Here is a 12,487-nt window from a genome sequence, read left to right on the forward strand (position 1 = left end):
TAACCTCTAGAAAGGTAATGTAATTAGTTTGACAAATCCACACACTGTGACTAATTTTCAGTTTTCTCTTCATTCTTTTTTATTATTATTTTTTATTTCATAGAGGAAGGGAGAGAGATAGAAACATCAATGATGAGATAGAATCATTGATTGGCTGCCACCTTCATGCCCCCTACTAGAGGGATCGAACCCGAAACCCCGGCATGTGCCCTTGTCCGGAATCAAACCTGGGACCCATCAGTTCGCAGGCTGACACTCTATCCACTGAGCCAAACTGGGTAGGGCTCTCTTCATTCTTTTTTTGGTGCAGAAGCAGCTGAGTTTTTCTTCAGTAGTTCAAATTATGGTTTCTAGTAGCTGTAATTTGACACTATACCTCCCAAAACACTGTATCATCTGAGCAAAACCTTATGGAAGGAAGCCAGACATTGGATTCCTATTTCATCTAGAATGAAATCCTGATTCCTTGATAGTACTCACAGGAGTGTCATCTGCCACCTGCCATCCCCATCTCGTCCCCCACTCTCCAGCCACGCCTCCTCTGGCCTGGGGGACTATGCACTTTCCCACGTCAAGGCTTTGAAAATTCGGGTTCCTCGGTTTGAAACCCTCTTGCCCATCTCCTTGCATGCCTGTTTTCTTCTCACTTTTAATGGCTCCTCACCTCCCCCAAATAAATAACAAGTGCTGTCAAGGATGTAGAGAAAAGGGAATCCTCATGCACTGTTTGGTGGCAATGCAGATTGGTGCAGCCACTGTGGAATACAGTATGGAGGAGCCTCAAAAAATTAAAAATAGAACTGCCTTATGACCCAGTGATTTTACTTATAGGAATATATCTGAAGAAACCCAAAACAGTAACTCAAAAGAATATATGCCCCCTATGTTCATTGCAGCATTATTTACAATAGCCAAGATATGGAAGCAGCCAGGTGCCCATCAGTATATGAATGGATACAGAAGCTGTGGTACGTCTATACAAAGGAATATTACTCGGATATTTTAAAAAATGAAATATTACCATTTGCAACAACATGGATGGACCTAGACGGTATTATGCTAAGTAAAATAAATCAGTCAGAGAAGGACACATACTATATGATTTCACTTATATGTGGAATCTAAAGAACAATATAAACAAACAAAACAAAAACGGACTCATAGATACAGAGAAAAGTCTGATGGTTGCCAGAGGGGAAGGGGGTTAGGGTGAAAAAAGTGAAGGGATTAAGAAGTACAAATTGGTGGTTACAATATAGTCATGGGGATGTAAAGTACAGCATAGGGAATATAGTCAATAATATTGTAATAACTATGTATGGTGCCATTAGGTACTGGAAATTTCAGAGAAACACTTTGTAAAGTATATAATTATCTAACCACTATACTCTACACCTGAAACTAATACAAAATAATATTGAATGTAAATGGTTTTTAAAAATAAAATTTTAAAAATGTTCTTTGTGATAGCATAAATGGACCGAGAGAGTATTATGCTAAGCTAAATAAGCTAATCAGAGACAGACAGATAGCACACGATCTCACTTATATGTGGAATTTAATGAACAAAATAAACTGATGAACAAAATAGGTCCAGAGGCATGGAGGCATGAAATGGACTGGCAGATCCCCGAGGGAGGGGGGTGGGGAGGACAGAAAGAGATTGACCATAGAACATATATGCATATATGCATAGCTCATGGACACAGGCAATAGTGTGGTGAAGGCCTGGGTGGGGCGGGGACTGGGTGGAGGGGGGCAGAGTGGGGGGGAATGGGAAACATCTTTTAAAAGTGTCAACACACAAAAAATAATTAATTAAAAATGTTGCCTCCCCAGAGTGGCCTGCCCTTGCCATCCATCTAAAGTAGAGCTCTAACAGCATGGATGGATCTGGAGAGTGTCATGCCAAGTGAAATAAGCCAGGCAGAGAAAGATAAGTATCAAATGACCTCACTCATATGTGGAATCTAATAAACAAAATAAACTAATGAACAAAATAGATCCAGAGACATGGAGGCATGGAGCAGACTGAGGAATCTCAGAGGGAAGGCAGGGGTTGGGGGTTAGGGGTTGGGGGAAGTGATTAACCAGGGAACTTATATGCATACTAGAGGACCACTACATGAAATTTGTGCATGGGGGGGGGGGGGGGCGGTGTCCCCTCAGCCCAGCCTGTACCCTCTCCAATCCAGGACCCCTCTGACTGCCAGTTTAGGCTCAATCTCAGGGATCAGGCCTAAACCAGCAGTTGGACATCCCTCTCACAATCCGGGACCACTGGCTCCTAACGGCTCACCTGCCTGCCTGCCTGATTGCCCCTAACTTCTCCCCCTCCAGCCTGATTACCCCTAACCACCTCTGCCTGCCAGCCTGGTCGCCCCTCACTGCCCCCCCCTGCTGGCCTGGTCACCCCCAACTGCCCCCCCTGCCAGCCTGATTGCCCCCAACTGCCCCCCCCCACCACCACTGGCCTGGTCGCCCAGGCAGTCTGCTGGTCATTACTGTTACTGTGATGGTGTCCCAGACAATTTGCATATTCCTCTATCTACACTAACAAAAGAGAAACATGCAAATTGGTGTCACTCTGCTACACCCACCAGCCAATCAGGATGAGAATACAAATTAACCCAACAAATACGGTGGTTAATTTGCATATGCAGGAGTGGAGCAGACTGAGCCGAGCAAAGACTGAAGATGACTGAAGACGACTGAAGACTGAAGACTGAAGAGGCTTGGCTTCTCCGCTACAGCCAGAGCAAAGGTCTGGGTCCCAGATGTGGAAGTGTTATTTTCCACTCAGCATAATTATTTTGAGCTTCATCTATGTTGTTGAATGTATTCATTCTTGTTTATTGCAAAGTAATTGTACTCATTTCCTGCGACCACTGTGACAATTATCATAGACTGGGTGGCTTACACCACAGAAATTCATTCCCTCACAGTTCTAGAAGTCTGAAGTCTGAAATCAAGGTGTCATCAAAATTGATTCCTTCGAATGGCTCTGAGGGAGACTTCGTTCCATGCCTCTGTCCTAGCTCGTGGTGGTAGATAAGTTCAACCAGGTGAATGGCAGCCTTCAGCCTGTTGCCAATCAGGTAGTCTTGTCCGTGGTTCTTCAACACCTGGTGAATTGGAGGGAGCAGGTTATGAACACAGGTGCACTCAGGCTGGGTCCCCTGCTCCTGCCCAGGTCTCTCCAGCCTGGCTTCCCACCTCTGCTGTCTTACTGGGCAGGTGCAGACCATCAGACCACATTCATCACCCTGACTCAGTGAAACAGAGAGAAGAGGGTCTCTGCTGTTCACACCTCACTCCTCAGCTGACGCCCAGGCTACCACTCTTTTTCCTTTTTCCATATCACTGGGCTCAGCTAGCACTGGCTGCACTGAGTTTCTTTTGGCCCCAGGGCCTACCCTTTGCAGCCCTGAACTTTAGCATTTCTCTCTCTCTCTCTCTCTCTCTCTCTCTCTCTCTCTCTCTCTCTCTCTCTCCTCTCATTGGGAAAAGATCTATCTCTATGACATTCTTCTTCAATCCTGAGCAGACTATTTCAGAGTATACATTTCTCCTCTGTCTGCTCTCCTTATTTCCTGATATATCTCTTTGGAATCTTATGCAAACCTGGGTTAACTTGAACTCACCATCTCCATTACAGCATGGGCTCTATCTCCTAAGTTGCACTATGTTATGATCTGCTGCTGAAGTGTCTGGTGTGAACTCCAGTGATGCCTGAAACTCACTTTGTAATTTATCCAAAAATAATATGTTTGATTATTAGAGAGAGGGACTGAGAGATAAAAACTCATGACAAAGCAAACATAATGAAAGGTTAATGGTTGTATCTTCGTGGTGGGTGCACATGTGTTCATTCTAAATGTATGGCCTTTTTCAAAATAAAAGGTTAGATAAATATATGATAGTTATTACAATATTCCAGCAATATGGGAATCATAAAGTACAAAGAGAATAAACACACATAGTACCACCAACTAAAGATAATAACATTTTGACAAATATACTTTCAGATCATGTATGCATATAAAAAATCCAATATAATAAAAGGGTAATATGCAAGTCGACCAAACGGCAGAATGACCAGTCGCTATGATGTACACTGACCACCAGGGGGCAGACGCTCAATGCAGGAGCTGCCCCCAGCCTGCAGGTCCCTATCGCCTAATAGGGGCCTGCCTGCCAACCTCTCCATCCCTTCCCCCGATAGGCAGGCTCCGATTTCTCGATGGTGAACGGGGAACTGGGGGTGGGTGGTGGTGGACGTGGGCAGTGCCAGACCAAGGCCCCCAACCTGCCAGTTGCCCCACACACACAGTGCACACAGAGGGCAACCAGCGTGGGGGAGGGGAGGAGAAGCAGGGCTGGTGGGAACAACCAACCACTCAGTCCCTCCCCCAGGCTGCAGGCTCCAATTGCCCGATGGACAACGGGGAACCAGAGGTGGGGGCAGGGCCGGCTTCTGACAGCCGGGGAAGATGGCCCTGATCGCAGGCCAGGCCTGCATGAATTTCTTGTACTGGGCCTCTAGTAGATAAATATTTGGTAAAGGTTATGATAACATCAAAACCTATTTTGTAACTTACATTTTTAACTGATGTCACCATGGAGCTCTTTGATTTCAAAGTATCAGCATACTCTAACTGCAGTGCCTGCTGACCTTGTCATTGAGCGAATGTCCTCTAAACTCTCAGCACCACAAGGCCCAGGAGGGTGTATTTTCAGATTGGTATTAAATTATTTGTTCATTAAATATGAACAAATAAATAATGAATTAAAATTTCTAAAATGAATGAAAGACTGTTTCATTAATGCTTTATAAAGATGAGGGTGTTGGTGTTAAACCTTTTTTATATGTAAGCCTCCTGTAGTCCTTACAATCATTATTTTGGTCCATAATTTTTATTTAGTTTGATTTCAGGAAATTTGGAACTTAAAATCTTCTTTTTTTACCTTCAAAGGGAAAAAATATGGTCTATACTACATACATAATGATGAAACTTTATTTCCTTAGTTTGCATAGCTTTCCTCTAAAGTCTGACAACCCAACATTTTGTAGATTGTTTCTTAACATCTTTTCATCAGTCACATCCTCTCCATTCTACAGCCCCCATCTCTGTTTAGATACCTACCATCCAACCCAGAAACATTACCATATCCTCCTGTTGGGCAATTGGTCTCATGTTTCCTACGCATGTTGTCAGCATATTTTCTGATAAGTTGCTTTCTTCCTGCTTCTCTTGGATGAAAAGCCCCTGCATGGTGCTCTGCAGGATCTACTCCAATTGCTAGTATGGCTCTAACTGTGGCCATGAAATGCCATCAAAGAGAGAATTCTAAATCGGGTCCTAGTAAACTGAACTTTTGCTGACAGATTATAACTTGGGTATAACAGGTACATGTCCTCCCCACAGCTGATTTTGATAACATCCCTGGAGAGCCAGGGTGCTCCATCAGTAGTCAGGAGGGCCCATTGGAAGTGAAGGTCAAATCCCCAGGACTGCCCAGGCACCAGTTCTCTTTGTCCTCTAGTCTCAGTTCCCCAAACACTGACCAGTCCACTTACCTTTTCAAAGGCTGGGAAATAACGATTTGTTGTTTTCTCTCTGATCTGGGTCATCTTGGTGTCTTGTTCATCAGGTGGGCATAGTGGGAAACGCATGGTCATTTCATTCAAATCTGCAATACCTTCTGAATACATATCAATCCTGAAAGACAAAAATGACCCAATTGTCAACTGTCACCTGCCTTACACGTTATAGTTTAAAAATCTAAGAGAATGGGGTATTGGGAGATGGCAAAGTAATTCACCTCCATTGGGTGCATTTTTATATGCCAGTCATTCAGCTATGATTTTCACTCAACTTTAACATTTCATATTAAGGTAGATATATACATCTACAATTTTTGTTATACTCATGACCAAATATACTGACAGAGAACATCAGTGAGGTGTCCAGAGTGGAATCATTGCAGGTACCCAGTGAGATGCTACCTAGGGTTTGCCATCTCTGCTGTGGTTGGTTCTGGGCACAAACTCCATGTGATTCATAAGGCTAAAGACCTGCCACCTGAGGAATCAGCAGAGAGTCCCTGGTACAGACACCTCAGTCATGTCCCTCTCCCTCTCTCATCCTGGCCATTTATATGCCCAATATTAGCAGTTCTTCCAATGAGTTCTCATCGAACACAGTCCCCATAGAACACAGTTTCCATAGAACACAGTTCCCAACCCGCTCCATGTGCTGTTTCTGAACTTTGGCCATCTTTGCACTGCTCAAGTCTCCATCTAAAACATCCTCTGAATTGGCGTGATTCTTTATATACTTCCAACCGTGCATATTCCAGGAGATATGTTTTTATTGTGCCTAACTGGGCTTCCTATTTCCTTTTTTTTTTAAAGATAAAAATTTTATAGACATTTAATCCACACACCATAATGCCACTCTTTTTAAATGTACAATTTTGTGATTTTTCATAAATTCACAGGTTTCTGTACCATCACTGCACTCTAATTTCAGAATATTTCCACACCCCCAAGGGAAATGCTGTGTGCTCTCGCAGCGTTCCACATTCTCTCCACTCCCCACCCCGCACTGTCCCCCAGCTCCTGGAAACCAAAATTGCTTTCTGTTTCTATGAAAAGAAATGTTCTCGACACTTCATGTGAAAGACATCATACAACACGAGCCTTTGGTGTCTGGTTTCTTTTATGCAACATAATGTTTTCAAGGCTTATCCACATTCATTCCTTTTCATGGCCAAATAATATTACATTCATGGGTACACAGAACTTTGTTCATCCGTTCATCAGTTGATGAACACTTTTGTTGTTTCCACTTTTAGAATATTATGAATAATGCTTTTATGAATGTTTTTTGTACAAGTTTTGAATATTATGAATAATGCTTTTATAGATATTTTTGTACAAGTTTTAGTGTGAATGTATTTCTTATTCACTTAGGTACCGTAGTGGAGGTGCTGACATGGTAAATCTACGTGTAACGTTTTGAGTAACTACTAACAGTTTCAATCATGTGGTCCCATCACAACAGGGAGGAGACCCTCCCTCCCCCCAGAGGTAGTTGTATTGAACAAAACTGGCTGCTTTAGTACTAACTCAAAATGCTTGAGGGAACCGTAGCATCTTGGGTACCAACCTCTGCAAGTCTTTGTCAAATGGCCAGTAAATGTAACTGGCTGGTATCAGGTTCCTGGTAACTATTCTTGTAATTTCTGAAACTTGAAAAGTAGCTCCTTTGGGTCCTTTCCTTTCCCAGCCTCTTCCTGAAAGGCCTGAGCACCCGGAGTCATGACTCCACCACCCTCCTGGCTTCAGAGTTCACCAGGGTTTGGAAACCTCTGTCACTGCCTGTGCTACAGCCATGGACTGAGTCTTCTTCTCTAAGAAGTGGAATTCCTCCTCCTCATGCTCCCTGCTGGCCTGGACCTCAGCATTTACCTCCAAGGGACATGCTGCTACTGGTCATGATCCCCCGGCACAATCCAGCTCATTCAAGGAAGAATCAAAATTGTTGTTAATTGTTGATGAAAAACACAGAAAAAATACCTACAGGGCTCTCTCCTTTATGTCTCTCCCATAGAGGTTGTGTTTGGCGGCAATGGCGGCTGTGGGTGGAGTTGTGCAAGGTGTTATGACCATTTGTGATGAAGTGGTAGGGATGCCGCACACCAGGCCTGCACACCAGGACCTCACAGGAGAGTGGAGGAGGCACAGTGGCATTCAGCTTTGTTAGTAGTTTAGAGGGCTCTGTGAGAGGCACAGAGAAACAACTGAGGTGAGGTGTTAAGCATGGTCAGGTGGGAAGGAGGGGGTGAGGACAGATGGGAGGAGGAATTCCCACAGGCCTGGAACTCACTGAAGGATTTAAAGAAGGTGGTGATACTCAAATGTGCATTTTAGGAAAACCATTTTGGTTGCAAGGAGACAGCAGACGAGGTGGAACTGAAGCTACAGACAGGGAGCCCCGTGTGTCTGTCAGCTCCCTCCCCACGTTATGAGGTAGCTCCTTGTGGGGAGAAAAGCTCAATATGCCAAAGCCCAAAGCCCAGATTTTCTGGGAGGGTGTTCATTCTGAGCCCTGAGAGTGGCTGAAGTTAGAAATCACTTCTAATCCAGCCACTCTGGCAGAGTGACAGGCCAGAAAAATAGAAAAAAAGATATTATATGCATTCATTAACTATAATTTATACATGTAATCTGTACCTTGGAAGTCCAGGTCTGAGCAACATTGAGTCATCTGAGAGAAAGCTCAGCCAGGGGCCCCACCGAGCATTAAGCAGCAGAGCGTTGATGTGCCAGGGAGTCATGGACTGTAAGGACAACAGAGTCAACAGAGAGCAGAGCTTGGGTCTGTTTATTTGTAAATCATTTCCCCACCCCCTAGGACACACTGTGTGTCTGTTGGCCCCCCCTGGAAAGGGCCCATTGAGCCCCCTCCATCAGCACCAGCATGAAGCTGGGAAAGCGACACCCAAGACAGGAAGATAAGTCCTTCAGTCACTCGTAGGCACATGGAGATGCACTAAAAAGTCTGTAGTAGGCATATCACTGTTGTATTGCATGAGAACCAAACTCATAACAAAAAACAAAACAAAACATTTTTATTACCAGAAGGAAAACAGCTCCTAGGTAAAAAAAAAAAAAAATTCTTATGCCATTACCAAGACGGGTAGCTATTTTCTGTGAACAACTGAGAATGTCAGGTATGAATTTTATACTTGACTCTTTGATGGGCTCTGTGATGGACATGTGACAATTCCTGGAAAAGAAGAGAGATGTCATAAACCACGTTTCCATTTTTTTAAAAATATATTTTATTGATTTTTTACAGAGAGGAAGGGAGAGAGATAGAGAGTTAGAAACATCGATGAGAGAGAAACATCGACCAGCTGCCTCCTGCACATCTCCTACTGGGGATGTGCCCGCAACCCAGGTACATGCCCTTGACCGGAACCGAACCCAGGACCCTTCAGCCGCAGGCCGACGCTCTATCCACTGAGCCAAACCGGTTTCGGCTCACGTTTCCATTTTTTGTTTAATTTTGAATTCCAAGAGAAATGCAATAGAAGGAGATTGAAAATCTGGTTACATATTGGAACTTAATGAACAAGATTAAACTATAACTAAATCTGTTCATAGGAGGTTTAATTATTTTGGAAAAGTTTATTATTCTCACAATAGCCAGGATCTACACCTAGGTAGAGGCACTTCATTGTTGGACAACGTCAGAAGATTGGTCCTACATGCGCTGGGCGTCCATGCCTGCTTTATTTAAAATAAAAATAAATAAAGATTTTATTTATTTACAATCTTCCGGGCTTCTTCTAATGCTTTCGCATCTACAGGAGGCTTCCTCTGACTGCCGGGCTGCAGAAACTTCTTCACAGGTGGGAGGTTGCTGATCCTGGTTTTCAGGGCCTGCAATGCACAAAGCACAGCCTCAGATGGAGACACAACACCCACCACTCATTACACAGGCCAGGGGATCTGAGGACAGACCAATGGCGTCCCCTCCATCAGCACCAGCAGGGGGCTGGGAAACAGACACCCAGCAAGAAAGGAAGATAAGGGGAAGGAAACACAGTTCAATAACTTTCATCTTCCCTCAGAGACACGGTTAAGACTTGATTCAGTTCACAGTCTTCCGTGTCTTCCTCCCCACATGGAAATCCTGTGGTTTCTCACTTTAGTGCAGACAAGGAAGACTAATGTGACTGTCAGAGAAACACAGGTAAAGGCTCCAAACTGGAGAAATGAATATGTGGGACAACTGGGCTGGAACTGAAGATAGAAAATATAGGTCAACCATGCGGACAGTCAAAAGCAATCTTCCCTGTGAGAGAGAGAGACAGAAAGAGAAAAGGGACAGTCAGGAGGGAAGCACAGTGTTTGAGAGAAGGAGCAGGAGCTGAGGACAGAGACGCTGAGTCCTGGGTTCTTCTCATTGTGAAAGACAAACTATTCTCTTTGGGGTGGTGTCTGCCTCCAATTTCTATGGCAGAACAAGATTCATTTCCTGCCTCAGACCAGGGCCTAAAGCAAATTTTGGAGACCTGGGGGCAGCGGAGCCTGGAAAATGATGTGATCATAACATCGCCAGTCCAAGAGCCCAGATATTAGATTCCAAGATGGGGGATGTGGACCTTCCCTCCCAGGGCTGTGAAAGGGGTCACCTTCAGCAGCAGGAAGTTGGCCATTAGGCTGGGGTCAATCTCTTCAATATAGTAGATAAGTTCAACCAGGTGAATGTCAGCCCTGCTGAGCCTGTTGCCAACCAGGTAGTGTTGTCCGTGGCTCTTCAACACCTGATGAATTGGAAAGAGCAGGTTATGAACACAGGTGCACTCAGGCTGGGTCCCCTGCTCCTGGTTAAAAGAATGGATAATTACTTGGTAAAGAATATGATAAGGTCTCTCCAGCCTGGCTTCCCACTTGTGCTGCCTAACTGGGCACGTGAGGAGCATCAAACCATGTTCATTGCCCCTGACTCAGTGAAACAGAGAGAAGACGGTCTCTGCTGTTCTCACCTCACTCCTTAGCTGATGCCCAGGCTACCATCTCTTTTTCCTTTTCCCATATAACGGCGCTCCCTCTGTGCATCTTGGTCTGGCCCAGGGCTAGCACTGGCTGTGTGTCTGTTGGCTCCTTGCCCTACCCTTTGAAGCCCTGAACTTTAGCACATGGCTCTCTCTCTCTCTCTCTCTCTCTCTCTCTCTCTCTCTCTCTCTTTCCTTCTCTCTGTCTCCTCTCTCACTTGGGCAAAGATCCATCTCTAGGACATCCTTCTTCAATCCCAAGCAGACTATATCAGAGCTACATTTCTCCTCTACTCATTTCTGTCTGCTCTACTCATTTCCTGATCTATCTCTTTGGAACCTCATGCAAACCTGGGTCAACTTGAACTCACCATCTCTCTTGCAATATGGGCTCTGTCTCCTAGGTTGCACTATGTCATGATCTGCTGCTGAAATATGTGAACTGCAGTGATACTTGAAACACACTTTGTAATTTATCCAAAAACAATGTCTGATTGATAGAGAGAGGGACTGAGAGATAGAAACGCATGATAAAGCAAACATAATGAAAGATTAATGTTTGTATCCCCATGTTGGGTTCATATGTTTTTAATTATTCTGAGTGTATGAAATTTTTCATAATAAAAGTTTTGGCGGAATGTATGATATTTATTAAAATACTAGAGTCCCGGTGCATGAAAATTCATGCACTGGAGCGGGGGGTGGGGGGGTGGGGGGGTGGGGGGAGGTCCCTCAGCCTGGCCTGCTCACAGTCTAGGAGCCCTCAGGGATGGGACATGACCCAACCATCAGGGGAATGTGACGCCCTCATCACACCTCTGCTGCTGCCACTGCTAGCAGCGCAAGCTTCGACCAGTCCAGGTTACCTGAGCCTCAGGGGGGCTGAGGGAGGGTCCTACCACACCGTGCACCTGCCATGCACCTTCCCCAGCTGGGCTGAAATGACTGGAGGACTCCGGCGGGGCTGAGGGGACTGGGCATTGCCATCTTGTGGCTATGGGCACCACCATCTTTGTGATGGTGTGATGGTCAATTTGCATATTCTGTCTTTATTAGATAGGATTTCAGCAATCATACAGTATAAAGAGAATAAACACACATAGCACCACCAACTAAACATAATAACACATTGGCAATACACTTTCAGATTGTGTATGCATATAAAGGAATGGATAATTATTTGGTAAAGAATATGATAAGGTCAAAACCTATTTTGTGCCCTAGCCGGTTTGGCTTGGTGGATAGAGCATCGACCTGCAGACTGAAGGGTCCCAGGTTCGATTCTGGTCAAGGGCACATGCCAGGGTTGCGGGCTCGATCCCCGTGCAGGAGGCAGCCAATCAATGATTCTCTCTCATCATTGATGTTTCTATCTCTCTCTCCCTCTTCCTTCCTCTCTGAAATCAATAAAAAGATATTTTTTTAAAAACCCTATTTTGTAATATACATTTTTAACTGATGTTATCATGGAGCTCCTTGATTTCAAACTATCAGTATACTCTAACTGCAGTGCCTACTGACCTTGTCATTGAGTGAATGTACCCTAAACTCTCAGCACCACAAGGCCCAGGAGGGTGTAGTATTAGATTACTATTAAATTTTTCACTCTTTGAATATGGACGAACACACAAGTAATGAATTAAAATTTGTAGAATGAAAGAATGTTTCTTAAGTGCTTTTTAATGCTTTATAAAGATGAGAGTGTTAGTGTTAAGCCTTTTTTATACGGGAGCCTCATATACAGCACATTTAAAAACTTTTAATTGTATTTTATTACTTAAGATGAATCACAAAATTAAGACTTGAAATATTATTTATCTACAAAGGAAAATTTATGGACCGAACAATATCGAAATTTATTGAACTGTGGCTCTTAATTTGTATAGCGTAACTCTAAGAGAGAAAAAATATG

At 44.1% G+C, this 12,487-nt stretch overlaps 2 protein-coding genes across 2 annotated transcripts; both read right to left on the reverse strand.

Moving 5' to 3' along the window:
* Positions 1-2,836: 2,836 nt before the first annotated feature.
* On the reverse strand, positions 2,837-7,678 carry LOC106695855 (glutathione S-transferase A2-like). Its single transcript, XM_023749210.1, has 3 exons — positions 7,590-7,678; positions 5,582-5,723; positions 2,837-3,125 (listed from the first exon to the last, which is right to left on the reverse strand). Exons 1-3 carry the CDS (start codon positions 7,676-7,678, stop codon positions 2,940-2,942), a joined length of 417 nt encoding a protein of 138 aa, XP_023604978.1. The 3' UTR covers positions 2,837-2,939.
* A 90-nt stretch (positions 7,679-7,768) lies between these two features.
* Positions 7,769-10,344, reverse strand: LOC106695854 (glutathione S-transferase A1-like; the record flags this gene model as incomplete). The annotated part of the gene is made up of 3 exons (XM_023749211.1): positions 7,769-7,786; positions 9,347-9,457; positions 10,213-10,344. Coding segments are annotated over 3 exons (261 nt in total), but the record flags the coding sequence as incomplete, so codon positions are not given.
* Between the last annotated feature and the right edge of the window lie 2,143 nt (positions 10,345-12,487).

Source organism: Myotis lucifugus, unplaced genomic scaffold (genome assembly GCF_000147115.1).
Source record: "Myotis lucifugus unplaced genomic scaffold, Myoluc2.0 scaffold_3811, whole genome shotgun sequence".
Lineage (NCBI taxonomy): Eukaryota > Metazoa > Chordata > Mammalia > Chiroptera > Vespertilionidae > Myotis > Myotis lucifugus.

Bases quoted from the DNA above. Each gene is read 5' to 3' on its own strand.
- LOC106695855 (XM_023749210.1), bottom strand. From the start codon at position 7,678: ATGGTCATAACACCTTGCACAACTCCACCCACAGCCGCCATTGCCGCC. The intron at 5,724-7,589 runs GTAGGTATTTTT...TTTGTCTTTCAG, and splicing joins GACATAAAGGAGAGAGCCCT to GATTGATATGTATTCAGAAG. The intron at 3,126-5,581 runs GTAAGTGGACTG...CCAATTCACCAG, and splicing joins ATTTCCCAGCCTTTGAAAAG to GTGTTGAAGAACCACGGACA.